At 37.1% G+C, this 14,273-nt stretch overlaps 6 protein-coding genes across 6 annotated transcripts; 3 read left to right on the forward strand and 3 right to left on the reverse strand.

Moving 5' to 3' along the window:
* Positions 1-112: 112 nt before the first annotated feature.
* Positions 113-1,515, forward strand: dli1 (meiotic dynein intermediate light chain Dli1/Dil1; the record flags this gene model as incomplete). Its single annotated transcript, XM_056182648.1, has 5 exons — positions 113-191; positions 242-391; positions 433-669; positions 713-807; positions 847-1,515. The coding sequence occupies 5 exons, from the start codon at positions 113-115 to the stop codon at positions 1,513-1,515; spliced, it is 1,230 nt and encodes a 409-aa protein (XP_056037504.1).
* Positions 1,512-4,142, reverse strand: tel2 (Tel2/Rad-5/Clk-2 family protein Tel2; the record flags this gene model as incomplete). Its single annotated transcript, XM_056182649.1, has 1 exon — positions 1,512-4,142. The coding sequence occupies one exon, from the start codon at positions 4,140-4,142 to the stop codon at positions 1,512-1,514; it is 2,631 nt and encodes an 876-aa protein (XP_056037501.1).
* Positions 4,143-5,073: 931 nt separating this feature from the next.
* On the forward strand, positions 5,074-6,691 carry SOMG_03863 (mRNP complex; the record flags this gene model as incomplete). The annotated part of the gene is made up of 3 exons (XM_056182650.1): positions 5,074-5,169; positions 5,350-5,523; positions 5,597-6,691. The coding sequence occupies 3 exons, from the start codon at positions 5,074-5,076 to the stop codon at positions 6,689-6,691; spliced, it is 1,365 nt and encodes a 454-aa protein (XP_056037502.1).
* Positions 6,692-6,862: 171 nt separating this feature from the next.
* On the reverse strand, positions 6,863-9,149 carry trm401 (tRNA (cytosine-5-)-methyltransferase; the record flags this gene model as incomplete). Its single annotated transcript, XM_056182651.1, has 5 exons — positions 6,863-6,932; positions 6,980-8,794; positions 8,847-8,969; positions 9,022-9,062; positions 9,117-9,149. 5 exons carry the CDS (start codon positions 9,147-9,149, stop codon positions 6,863-6,865), a joined length of 2,082 nt encoding a protein of 693 aa, XP_056037499.1.
* Positions 9,150-9,966: 817 nt separating this feature from the next.
* On the forward strand, positions 9,967-11,781 carry cis4 (Golgi zinc importer, CDF family, Cis4; the record flags this gene model as incomplete). Its single annotated transcript, XM_056182652.1, has 1 exon — positions 9,967-11,781. One exon carries the CDS (start codon positions 9,967-9,969, stop codon positions 11,779-11,781), a length of 1,815 nt encoding a protein of 604 aa, XP_056037500.1.
* Positions 11,782-11,850: 69 nt separating this feature from the next.
* On the reverse strand, positions 11,851-13,820 carry cdc45 (DNA replication pre-initiation complex subunit Cdc45; the record flags this gene model as incomplete). Its single annotated transcript, XM_056182653.1, has 2 exons — positions 11,851-12,141; positions 12,195-13,820. The coding sequence occupies 2 exons, from the start codon at positions 13,818-13,820 to the stop codon at positions 11,851-11,853; spliced, it is 1,917 nt and encodes a 638-aa protein (XP_056037497.1).
* Between the last annotated feature and the right edge of the window lie 453 nt (positions 13,821-14,273).

Consider the following 14,273-nt stretch of genomic DNA (forward strand, 5'->3'; position numbering starts at 1 on the left):
AATGAGTTCGAACACCGAAATACAATCTGCGTTTCTCTTGGCTGACTCGCGATCCTTTTCGTTCCTCGACATTTGTTTAACTTACAGTGGGCATTCTTCCTCGAAATAAAGCATGGAACCAATTTTGGAGAAACTATTTAATCAAACGTTAAAAAATAACGTTCTAAAAGAATCCAGTATTCTACTTATAGGTATGTTTGTTTGTTGTCCCTTCAAGAAGAATCGTTGCTAAAGAAAGTAGGAAATTGTTCTGGATTTTCGGACCTCTTGGGCAAATGCAACATCCATTCCATTTCGAAAGAGAGTAAAAACTGTCCGTTCATTTCGTCTCCGATTGTCAATTGCTATGAAATATCTTATGAGTGCTTTGCTCTGTATACAGACATAGGAGGTACGTTCAGTATAAAAGATGGATTTTACTTACATAAAAAGAAAAAAGCCATATAATTCACGTATGGCAGTCGTCCTGTATAACAGACCAACTATTACAATTCTTTGTGCACCAGTCATTACGTTCGCATGGACTGGATGCATTATGGGTGATATATGTGAATCATGTATTTTTCGAAAATCCAAAAGGTTTTGCAAAGGAGCTTCTGGAAGTTTTACGAGTCTGTCAGCACTCTATTAGCGAATTTCATCAGGAATTCTTCATAACACGAGACAAGCGTAAGTGGGATCATTGAAATTTACTTATAAGCTAACAAAACAGGGCAAAAAATTATGAACCAATATCATAGTCTTTTCTCAACAATCGCTCCCGATGAATTTAGCTCATTTTTCAACTTTACATTAATCTTACCCCAGGTATATACGGATCTTATAATTTTTTGCTGACCTCTATAGCTTGATGATGACAATGAAACGCCTTCTATGAACGACGATATGAAAGACTTTATACAACAGTTTGCTCGAAGTCTATTGCTCCTGATTCCCACATCTTCTTTAATGTACCTTTCGTCGAATCCATATTCATGGGACAATTTTAAAAGTCTGCTAAAGCTCTATCTCTTAAATGATGAATCTGGTATAATTCAAGAAAACCATCGTATTATAGCTGTAAATACGATTGAAAATGATAGACTTTTAGTTCCGCCTTGTTGGGACACAATGCAAAAAATTCAAAACGTCAATCTTAAGTTCCAAACTGTTGTCGTTGATGTGGCTACAAAACAGCTTCATCAAGTTTTTGAGACGGACGACTTGATCATTTATTATGAAAGCAATTTCCATAATCAGAGAGACAATCAGCGGATACCGGATGATGAATTAGACTTTCCTTGCAAATCACACCAGCAATTTCTAATGGAATTACTGAACAAATACAATGGCTTTCAAGGCCATGAAGGTGCTACAAAGCAGCTTCATCGCAATCAAAATCCACTCATCCAAGATGACCAAGATGAAATTTCATTAAGTAATATATCTAAAAAATTAAACGTCGGACAAAATCATGAGTCCAATAACGCTTTATCAATCTTTTTTTCTGATATTCTAAACGAGAATATAAATTAAATTCCGGCTAAACCAAACCTTCCTAAGGATAAATTAGATGAATCGTCAAGTATCTTTTCTAATGCAAGAGTCCTGTAATCTTTCATTCTTTTTTCAAATTCTAATAACACCATTGCCGCAACTGACTTCACTTTTTCCCCACTGTCGGCAGAATTAAACAAAAATTGTGTATACGCTTCGAATCCCAATAGCGATTTTCCGTGTTGTGAAGCTAAAAAAGGTCCTGGAGATAATTCTAAGATTGCCAAAAAATTGAACAAAAGAGCCTCGTTGACCTCCGGGCTTTCGACTTTGAGGCGACAAACTTCGGTTAAGACAGTAATATATTCATCTATCATCCGGCTTAACCCTTCAAGTTTTGAGTTACAGCTTTGTGAAAATAGTATTCCCATAGTTTTCAGATAGTACACCAAAAACAAAGGATCAGTGAACGAGGAACGCTTGACTGCCATCATAAAGCCATTGGTCAATAACAAAAACAAGGAGTTATCGACTATCTTGGACAGCTTATTAGCTTTGGGAGAGCTTCTACGTGACTCAATTTCCCTTTGTCTGGAAATAATCCTAGTCTGTAATGGCTTAGGTCCCTCAATTTTATCCTCGTATTCTTCCACAATCGGCATCGTTAGTTTCTTTTCAAAGTCAAAACTCAACCTATCAAGTGTATTGGAGAAAAACTGATTATGAAGTGCTTCAGGTAGCTTTTTTGTGGGAAATTCGAGCTTATTTTCATCATTAGCTAAAGAAACCGCAGCCATGGCTATACTTGATAATATCAAAGTTTTCTGTCGTAAAGAAAAGTCGCCAATAAACAAAATAGAACATATCTCGGGACCGCAAACTTCCGGACAGGCAGAAAGAAGATTGCATAAGGAAGAAAGCTGTAGCCCATCAAAGTTTGGTAAGTCAAACCGATTTTGAAGTCCAACCAAAATTTCCAATAACCATTTTGCATGATCTTTAACTTCCGTTCCAAATACTGACTTTCTTTGGATCAATCCGGGGGCAGCCTCAAGGGCTACCTTCTGTTTATTATAACTTTCGGTGTCTAGTAGTAATCGACATAAACTCTGTATATATTTGGGTGCATCTACCTTTGTTTGTGAAAGGGTAGGATCATCTGCCGAATCTTCACTCTCAGAATCAGTAATATCATGCGGCTGAAGATCATCAATATCTAAATTCCGTTCGAAATGATTGCTATTGTTCTTAGCGGATTTACTGATGGACGATGATTCTCGAGCAGTAACAGCTTCATCATTCGTGGTATGCTTCTTCTCGTTTTTTAAAGGGTGAAGCTGTGAAGACAGCAAATCCAAAGACTGGAACTGATCGTCCAAATCAGTTAAATTTTTCAGATGGGTAGCTTTCGGACTAGCCATTAAGGGAACATCGAATTTCAGTGATTTATTCTCAGAAACAAGAGAATATTTAGCAACAATCTCAGCTAAAACCATTCCATGTAAACGTATGCTTTCATCTAAACTTTCAAGTCTATTGGAAATCCCATTTGTGAACAAAAACGACTTTGAACACTCATGGAGGAATTCTTTGTCTAGTTTTGAAAACATTAAAATTAGATAAATAGTCAAACTCTCCTGAGACACTACTGAATAGGCTTTTAAAAAATGAGAAGCTGACCAAGTTGTAAATAACGCATGAACAGTCTGTTTAAGCTTGACATTTTCTTCTTTCTTATAAGAAGCCGAGCAACTTAAAGCTACAGACCGCATCAAATTAAGATTTAGAGGGATCTCCCAGTTAAACTCCAGCCACTGTAAAAAATCGCTCGGCAGAAAATTAAGTCGAAGCAACGTGGCCAGTGCTCCTGGAATAGACTCTGAATTTTCAAAATTCTGAGAAGTAGATGCAGAGTACTTCTTGTCAAATTCTAAAAGCAAGCATGTTAAAAACGTATTGCGATCTAGGGTGTTTAACGAACGAAACAATTTTTGAAACGAAGGTGAATATGTCTGTAAACGAGGAATTAAAGAATAGACTGCTGTTTTTTGTTGCCCCGGACGCAATAAATAATGATATAAATCAGAAAAGTCCGTGATGATTGAACCATTTTGATGTTCTAGTAAGTTGGCAATCTTTTTACTCAGGATTTCAGAGTACTTAGCCATAGAAGAGACATTGTATGTTTTTGAGATATTATATTTAGAGATAAAAGCTGCAGAGGAGTTGATGATTCCGAAATTACCAAGAAAAAATGTAAAGCTCGACCATGCTGAGCGTTTTTTGGATTCAGGTAAATTCGAGGTCATAATAGTGTTTTGAGCTTTCTTTAAATCCATCTTCTTAAACGAAGCTTCCACAACATCTAGATATAGCGTACCGATAAAACCTGCATTTGGTTGATCATCATATATAAGCTCATCCAATCGAGCACAAAGTACCTTGAGGCCAGGGAAGGTTGCAAAGCAATTGACTAGAAGATCTTGAATAAACGAACTTCCATTCTCAGTTTCCCAAAAGGTAGGTAAAATGTTGTTTGCAATTGTGTGTAGTAAAGCAGTATTTTCCGCTTCAGGCAAGCCTATATAACTTTCTATAGAAGAAAGTATTTCTTTTAAGCGAGCATTTCCTATACATGTCGATAATTCGCTCTTGATTGAGTTCATAGGAAAAACCAATGCTCTAGCAGTAAGTACAAGCTTTTAGTAATTCAAATGTCCTTGAGCAAAACTATTTTACTCCAATTCGTAATTCTTGTATTAGTTTTTTACTAAAGCACAGATATTGGTTACTAAGTGAAGGTAGCTTTTTCTTGAAGGTTATGGAATTGTAACCGAATACCAATTTACCCAACATCTGAACAAATATCTGAGTTAATTCATAGCTTTCATTCCTCTTCATTTCAAATTATTTCTTTTTGTTCCTTGGAATTTTATAGAGACATTTCTTTCACGCCAAGTTTTTTGCGTCGTCAGTAGACTAGCATATCGTGGGTTTTTGTAAATTAAAGCTCTTTAAAAGTTAACGGAAATAAAACTCTAGTAAATGCATAAAATGGTAAGGTATAGGTTTGCTTTTAGGCCAACGAATCGGTCTGAACATGCAACGACAAAAATTCCAATCATTCCAATCATAAGCTATACAAGGAACATATTCCTCTCTACCAAATTCCTCTTAATTCCCCCTTCATCAAATTTAAAATTAAATTGATTGGAAACCTCACAGCATGAAAACTCAAACCATGATTCTCCTTTTTAGTTAGAGCTGCAATTGTTTACACTTTACCTAGAATACTTTCCCTGCGAGCAAAATATTAGAAATAAAACCTTGCAAATTCAGCATTCACCACTACAATTAAAAGCCATGAAAAGATTCAAATATGCTCACTTTGCATAAAAAGCTCGTTTTCTTTTCACTTAAGATGTATTATATATTGAGACATGAATTAACGAAGAATTCTACAACTGATGAGAATAAATAAAGATCCATCTTGTTTAGTCGTATTACTGCTTTTCTATGTGTGGTTGGGCACATTTATTGCACTTGGACTATACCACCATCCATCAACGGTACGGAAAGAACCTGAAGATCGCAATAATGTCATCAAATAAGCCTGCTCGTCCCGATGAAACTGTTCATAAAAATGCATTAAATGAATTAGATGCTAAAATCAATGAGGTTAAGAAGCAATTTGTAAGTCTATAGATTATATCTGCTGGGTCCGTTATATTGCCAAGGTTGCGTTAAACATTATATTTTTACGCGACTTTTACAAGAAATAAAGATTTTACGATCTATTTGACGCGATAAGTAGCGGTTGCATTGGTTTATTGTCGTACTAGACGAGCATTAGCTAACTCGTATATTAATTAGTCTGAACAAAAGGAAAAGCTTGGAGCAGTTCGCGGTGGTGGTTCCTTACAAGAGAAGAACGCAGAACTTCGTTCTGAATTAGATCAAATTCGCAACGCTCAGTCGTCCATTCGTACTTCCAAGCAAGCCCTCATTAACAAGGTGAAGGCCCAAGATGAAGCCCTAAAGAAGAAGGTTCGTTCATAGCTTTTTCTAGGGAAAAGAGGAATATTTTTTTGGACTAGTTATATTTGCTAACTTGTTTCAGATTAGCGAACTCAATGGGTTGAGAAAGACTATTCCATACAAGTCGGAAGCTGATCTTGATCGTCAAGTTCATCAACTTCAAGCTGCTGTCGATTCTGGAACTCTGAAAATTGTTGACGAAAAGAAGTACCTTAGAGAAATTACTCAGTGCAACCGTACTAGAAGAAGCTTCACTGAATTGAACACTCTTCAGGCTTCCATTGATACCATGAAAAATGAGCTCAATGAACTTCGCAACCAACTCAATGATCCCGAGTCCAAGAAGTTGAGTGAAAAGTTCGTCGAGGTTCGCTCTCAATTGGACGAAGTTCGTCAAAAGCAAGACAGTTACTACAAGGACCAACGCAAGATCTTTAGCGAACGTGATGCCCAAAAAGCTACTTTAGATGAATTGTACAACCAGCGTAGAGGACTTCAAAGAGAATACGATACCCAGTTGCGTGCTTTCCGTACCTACGAGCGTGAACAACGCGCTAAGCGTCAAGAGCAAATTCGTTTAGAGCGCGAGGCCCGTGACAAGGAAAAGAAGCAAGTCGTAGCCGAACGTAAACTTGAAGAGGCTAGCATCCCTGCATTCACTGAAGAAATTCTTGCTTGTGAAAATTTGCTCAAGATGTTTAACGTTTCTGTTGAGTCTTCCCAGCAGTCTAGTGAAAGCCCCAAGCAAACTCCTGCCAGTAACATGCGCCCCCGTACTCTTGCCCCTCGTAACGTAGACCCTATTCCCGAGGGTACTGTTTTGAAGAAAGACAATTCTGACGGCGATGCACTCTTTTCTGGTCTCAAGAAGTCTAAGCCCAAGAAATCCAACAAAAGTACTAACAACCACCATGCAGACTCTGATAGACTCAATCTTTCATTGGGAACTATTAAGGAATTCGACTTCGTTGGTGTTGAAGCTCCTTTGGCTAGGACTCAAGTAGAATCTGCCATTGAACAACTTAAGTCACGTATCGGTAATTTGAAAGAAAAGCAAGATTCCACTACTAAGGAACGTATTGAGAAGGCCAAGAAGGAACTTGAAAAAATTGAAGCTAGCTTCACTCACAAACCCGAGACTGAAGCTACACCCGTTGTTGAACAAGAGACTGCTTAATTTTCTAAATCATACAGAACTGTTTAAGGATAACTTTTGCACTACATTCATTTTGATCTACCTATTAATTTAGAAAAAAGAACAAATCTTTTTGGCACATATACATTAGTTCATGTGAATAAAGCATTCCTTTTTCTCTATATATCCATGGGAATTTTTCTAGAACAAAATTTAAGTACTTTTCTCAGTCGATGCAGTTTGATCTTCGATTCTGGGTCCCTCAATCTGTAATTTTAATGTCCTAAGTATAAGGGTTAGTGATTACATCCCAATAAAGCCAATACGTACCTTTTTTCAGCATTCGAAATCATGACATTGCACATGCGAACACTTTTCCAGAGAGGAATATAGACGTCTTTTTTGATAAAGCTATGCTCTTTTTTTAGATCAACGTAAAGAAGGGTATTACCTAAAGGAAGCTTTTCAAAATGCTTTCTGAAAATACTGTCCTCTGGGAAGTTATCCATCGAAACAGCTACATGGTCTAAGAAAATCATCAAATCTGAGAGATTGGTGGTCAAAACACAGTCTCTGCTGATACAATGACTTGCAAGTCTAGATCCATCACTTTGAACACGGAAAACACAAACATTGGTATCCTTGGCAACTTCCTTAGATAAGCTTCCAAAATCTTGTTTCACAAAAATCTTTAGGCCCCCATGTACAAATTTCACTCGGTTTCGATTACTCTCAATTATATTTTTGAACAAACTGTTAGAGACGTATACAGCACGAGATATTGTTCCCTCAAGATTTCGAACAAAAAATAGATCTTTTTTCAGATGGTTATCATTCATTTTGAACGACTCGTAGATATTATCCAGCAGTTCGTCATTTTCTTTAATATAAACGAAAGGGTCTAGTTCATGGTATTTATTTCCAGCTTTTAAAGCTCGATGTTCTGCGGACACTAATCTTTTTTCAAATTTGGAAGATTTTTGCTTCTTTAGCAAAGGTTGCTCAACTTCTGCTTTTTTACCTGCTTCGTCCGAATTCTCTTGCTCCGGAATGTCTTTCTTTAATGAAACCTCTGAGTTGTCACACTTTTCTATTACGGCTACGAAAAAGCCACCAGTGTTTTGATGATGAGGGTACACTCTCATGCATCTTTCAATTCCCATTTGCGTGAGTTCTTCTTCGGGTAATGGCCAGAGAGATTTGGCCATTTTTCCATTTAAATCTTTAGGAACGGATTCGAATGAAGAATAAGTGTTCAAGTCACTGTCACACACGGTCCAGCTCTTTACACCAGGGCTTCTTTTCAACTCGGGTATTTCATCACTTACATCTATTAATCTAACCGAACCTTTGCTTGCTTTTAAAACGGCAGCAACGACAGCTTCATTTTCAATTGGATTCATCGAGCAAGTAGAATAGACAAGACGACCAGAATTAGCCAGTAGATCGATACCACGTTTCAAAATCTTTATTTGGGTAGAATGTAGACCAAGAGCAGTCTTTAGTGTCCAATCACTCCAAAGGGAGATGTTTTTGCGAAATGTGCCATCGCCAGAACATGGAACATCAGCCAAAATGCGGTCAAATTTTAAGAAAGATTTTTCTTTTCCGTTGGGGCCATCTACTTCAACATGGAAATGAGGCAGGAAAGATGCATCATGATTGACGATTAATACATTTGGAGAGTTCAATCTCTTGATTTGGTGAATAAGCATGTGAGCTCGTTTGTTATCAGCGTCATTTGCAACCACTATACCAGAAGGAAGCAGACTTTCGAATGTTTCTTTGCCATCCGCAGGTGTATGAAGCTCCTCTAGAAGCTGGGCAGTTTTAGAGCCAGGAGCAGCACACATGTCAAGAACTTTATGATGGCTTTTCACATGAAGGAAAAGAGGAGGAATCATACTTACAGCTTCTTGTCTGCTGATATCACCGGCCTCGGTCTCTAAAACTAAGAATTGCTGAAGAAGCTTTAAGGGAGGACTTTTTCGAATAATAGTCTTTGGGATATCCAGCATGAAAGCCATCTGATTAGGATACCATGGTAGCAAAACTGGGGGTGAAATCTTTGTACCTTCAACTTCCACGTTCTCAATTAGAGGATAGTAATGCTTTATGAAGTGATCCCGGACTTGAGTGGCATGTCTAAGGTAGATTCATTAGAAACTTGTTCATTTTTTAAAAAATAAAGACATACTGGTTACAAGAGGAAATACGAAACGTAGTCGGCAAAGGTTCAGCAAGTTTTTGCATCAAACTTTCAAATTCATCATCTGACACGAGCGCTTGAAGCTTATAATACTTTTCAAGTCTTTCATTCCTACACGATTATATAGTCAGTTTCAATTACTAAGATTGGCGAACAACTTTACCTTCGTGGTACTTGAGTCCAATCTATAAACTCATCATTTTTCTGGTTCCTATTAGCATTTCCATCATATTTTAGTAAATCTAAATATAAATTTACCTTTTTTTTACCAGAATACTGCCTACGTCCCATTTTCCCAATTTTTTCCAAAATTATGTAGTCTTACAAAAAAGGAGCCAAATAATACGTTGTGAAGGACACTAATAGAAACAGCTAAAAAGAAAGCAAAAATCATTCTTAGATTCCTTGCTATTGTTGTTTATATTATAGCCTTCTATAACCTCAACTTACTGACATTGTTCATTTCGTCTACCTTGAACAGTCTTTATGCCTATACCTAGGCAGCTTTGCACGAAAGCTTCCTGCTACGTCTCATTCGCTTTCCTATATCTTAAATTCGATTGAAGAAGAGTTAATGTTGTAAATTATTCTATTCTATATTCAATAACCTCCTATTTAAATTGATGAGTTCGTCGAGCAATCGATTCTTACGCCAAAGGGACCAAGACCTAAAATTCGCTGCTTTCGTACTTGGTTATTTATTTATTTTTCTTTCGCACAGAAGTTTCTAGGGAGACTTTCTACCATCAGTTGAATTCCCGAAATTATCGTCTTTACTTGTTGCTAGCTAATTGCACTTGAATGCAACATGGTTTTTAGTTCCAAGAAGACGTTGGAGCAGGATGCTTCTACATTTGCTAAAAAACACGATCTTCGGAAATTCATTAACGACCATTCCTTCGTTTCGTCAAAGCTTTTTGGATTTACCTTTATATTACTTTATCTCTTTTTATTGAATTTTAAGAACCAAAATGCTACTATTCAAGTACCTTTCTATATGGTATGTGGCTTATTTTTGTTTATAAGTTTTGTAACTCAATATTTGGGTATCTTTTCTTATGTCTATCAACCATTCAGAATCCAAAACGTGTTTATTACAGCAATTTCCATGAGCTTATTAACGATTGGTGCCTCCAACTTTGGGTCCCTTGAATCTCTTTGTTTATGCGTTTTATCCTATAAGTTATTTAATCACCGCTCTGAATTCCCTACTCCTTCAAAGGCCTTTTCTTCTTTGAAACCTTACTTTATTATTCCAATAGTATGCTTGTTATTCAGTCTTTCTTCAAGCTTTTTGGCTAAGCCAAATTCCTCTGTTATTACAATACTATCTGGCACTTTTTGTGTAATTTTTTCCGTTTTGTTACGTGCCTTCTACCTAGAGCCTTCGAAAAGACAAGAGAAAGCAGAAGTTAAGCTGCTTATCTTTTCTTTGTTAATATGCTGCTTCAGTCAATTTGGATTGGTTCCAATTAAATATCTCGACATTTCAGTTACTCGTTTCGCTCTATCGTCTTTGATTTCGATATTCTGCATAAACTACAATGATTTGGATATAATTAATTACAATTTGGACCTCAGAGACGTTCGTGTACAGTTAGCAGTAGGTTCTGTTGTCGCGCACCATTTTGTTTCCAACGGGCTTTTTAGGGGAATTATAAGAACATATCAGTTTTTTTTCTCGTATTTCTATGTTGGATCAGGCTTCACTAATACTCTGAAGCTTCCTGATAACAGTCGAATTGTGTGTACATATAAAACATTTGTGGTTGATGGCATACTTGCTGACAAGGAATCCAGGAGCATATTCTTCTTTTTCCTTTTAAATCTTTTTTACATGATGGTACAAGTTTTTTATGGTTTTTATACGAACTCTTTAGGATTAATATCTGATGCCATACATATGGCCTTCGATTGCATTGCCGTTTTTGTGGGTTTAGTGGCTACTGTTTTGGTAAAACTTCCTTCGAATTACGCATATCCTTTTGGTTTTGCAAAAGTTGAAGCTCTCTCTGGCTTTACGAATGGGATTTTTTTGATTTTGATATCATGTTCCATTGTATGTGAGGCGTCGTATCGACTGTTCCATCCCCCCAATATGAATACCGATCAACTTTTGCTTGTGAGTTTCGTTGGTCTGGTCGTGAATTTGGTAGGCATCGTGGCCTTTAATCACGGACATGCCCATGGTCATGGAACTTGCTCACATGGTCATCAGGAGTTAGCACTACCAAACAGCACTGATGATGTTAATATATACGAGGAATTTAATAATCACAATCACGACTTGCAAACACACTCTATTTTACATGATCACCAAGAAGACCGTCCGCATGAACATTCTCATGATCATTTAGACCACTCAGACTTAAAAGAAAAACAAGAATGTATGCCTCATGTTGGTCATCAGTCGCACAGCCACCATGATGGTCACGGTCATCACCATCATCATCATGTTGAAAATAACAATATGCAGGGAATTTTTCTTCACATATTGGCAGACACTATGGGTTCTGTTGCTGTTATCATCTCTACATTGCTTATCAAATGGTTTTCTTGGACAGGCTTTGATCCTTTGGCTTCCATGGTAACCGCTGTTTTGATATTTATTTCTGTCATACCTCTTATAAAAAATTCGGCAAAAAATTTGTTAACAGTAACGGATTCAGAGTCAGAATATACCTTGAAACAATGTCTTTCGGACATTAGTGTTATGAGATCTATTATAAGTCTGTCTAATCCAAAATTTTGGAAAAATGAAAAAGGTGAGTTGCAAGGGAACTTACATCTTCAGGTTAGTATAGAAGGTGATTTGAATGTTACGAGAAACGAGATTTATAGAAAACTCAAAGCGGCTCTTCCGAACCTAAAAGATGTATGCATACAAGTTGAACGCCCTAACACTTGTTGGTGCGGTAAATAAATATTTTATCTATATAGTATAATCACATAAGCCTCTCTATGACTATAGACCTTCTAGATGTTTTTCATGTTATTGTAAGGTTTTTAGGGATAGGCTTTCAAGAAACAAGCCTAAATCAGCCTTTTTACATTCAATGACACTAGCTTCAAAACAATCCATCTGTAGCGTAGCAGAAGTCATGCTTGCTACTTCTTGGAAGGCTACACCAAAGCGATTATGGCCGTGTCCATCATCTTCGTCGTCATTACTTGTAAAGGCAGAAGTAGAAGTACCTACAATTAAATAGCTGCTTTTTTCTTCAATCATTACAGCTAAGACAAGAGGCAAATGCTTCAATTTCCCTAACTCTTTTTCTTGCTCCTATATTTTGGTTAGTTTTCCCCGACTTATACTGGTTAAGGTCATGATCTTACCCTAATAGCCTCGGAGACCCAAAGACTTAGTTTTGTCAAAGCAAGTGGATGCTGGAAAATCCTTATATCAGGTCCTTCACTAATCAATCCTATACGAAAAGAGCGTAGTGCTTTTATGGCTCGTTTTTCTAACAAAGCGATGCCAGTGCGAACTATAGAACGTTGCATGTTCATGGCCAATTTCAAGGCTTTCTCTAACGCATCAACATTATCGAGGGCATCATAAGCGTCATAAAAATTTTTTAGCCATTCTTGTTTTTGTTCTTCTTCGAATTTTTGCAAATATTGCTCCTCGGTCATGTCGGGTTCCTTAGTTACATTTTTTGCTTGGAGAAATGTACCGGCTCCTCCAACTTCAAGCAAAGCACTAATCGCATAAGCAACATCGCTTGCACTAAGTGTACATTTAAATCCGTATGTACGGGTAAAGCTGTGAAATATTACATCGTCAAGTCCGTAAAGAGGAGCAAATCTTTGAAGACTACTTTTCAGTGTTTTTTTAAGATTCATATCCATATGAATATAAGTTTGCTTACACTCTACCAAACTTAAACCCATTTTAGCTAGGAGCTTATGCAAGCGTTTTCGTCCTTCTTCGCTCCAAATGTGCAAACGCGAGCCTACGTATGCCGAATGCAACATAGCATTGTACAAGCTCCAGTGTCTAATCAACATAAATCTATATTCATCTTCAAGGCGTATGGACTGATCATAAGGAGTTTTACCGTGTGGTCGTCCTACATTCGTTCTTTCCAACGGTAGAGGGTTCAGCCGGTTTACTTCATCCTTCAAAAGATTGTAGGATCTATCGAAATATTTCTTTGAAGAGCGACAATGGACTTCCAGACTTGTGAGACCGATAATAGCTAACCAAAGCATGTCATTGTCCTCTCGACCAAGCATAGACCCAAGCGAGTATAGCATATTTGTAATTGACTCCCCAAACCAAGTTCCGGTATCATAGTATTCTGCTAGTACATAATGATATTCCTTTTTTTTCCTTATGATATCCTTTCGATGCACTCGACGCTGTTCTGTTTCTGTTGAGTACCTTCTCCTGCTCCGCTTAGGAAGTTCAGAAGAGCCTTGTAATCCATCCTCGTCTTGATCTTCATTACCATCATCATCTGGTGCGTTCTCGGATTCTGAAGAATCATTTTCCTCGTCAGAGGAAGATAAAGATTCGAGTGCAAACCATGCATCGTGTATTTTGCTCATATCCTCCTCAATATCACCATCATCGAATATGTAAATTCTATTGTCCCTGTATAAATTATCTAAATTATAAGGCCGATGGGAATCAATCACATAAACAGATATATCCTCATCAGATTTTAGGTAACCACTCAAGTCGACCATATTTCCACAATTGAGTAGAATTAGGAATCTCAAATCTTCGCTTTTCTCTAATATGGTTTCATTCGCATTTTCCAGATCACGATACCCTGAAACAGGTCTAATTTTATGAGAAATAAAGTCGGCCTTCAGCAATCGAGACAGTAATTTGCAAGCACATAATGCATCGGGATCTAATGCAACGAAAATGTGTACTACACATCCCCCTGAGATACTTGCTTCTTTAATTTTAGAGTAAGCAAGGGCATATTCGGACCTCCGGACGAACATAGATACCCTGGCAGTAGTGGTGGTCAACAATACAATACAAAACTATATGAAATTTTTGAAACAAACACAAGCAAATAATCGCCTTCAATGATTCTTTTAAACGGAAATATATATGTTTTGTTTAATAGCAATGTGTTTTTCTGGCATGCATTGCGTTTAATTTCTAGGACAACTTTTTTAGGTACTTTCAACATTGGAGACTCTCGAATACGAATTGACGGTCATCAAGCTATTTTTCGCTGAAAACTAGTTTTTAAAATGAATGATATTGTACATCGAGTGGTAAGCCCATAGGATTTTTTTCTAGCTGCAGATGGTTCATAATTCGCTCAGCAATTTGTTCATCTGCATTCTTCAAAACAAATAGGAAAAGATCTAAATAACTAAACAAAAAGTGTATGCCAAAGTATTCAAATACCAGCGCTATTACTTAAAAGTTCAACTATGAAACAT

This window comes from Schizosaccharomyces osmophilus, chromosome 2, assembly GCF_027921745.1.
Source record: "Schizosaccharomyces osmophilus chromosome 2, complete sequence".
In the NCBI taxonomy this organism is placed as follows: domain Eukaryota; kingdom Fungi; phylum Ascomycota; class Schizosaccharomycetes; order Schizosaccharomycetales; family Schizosaccharomycetaceae; genus Schizosaccharomyces; species Schizosaccharomyces osmophilus.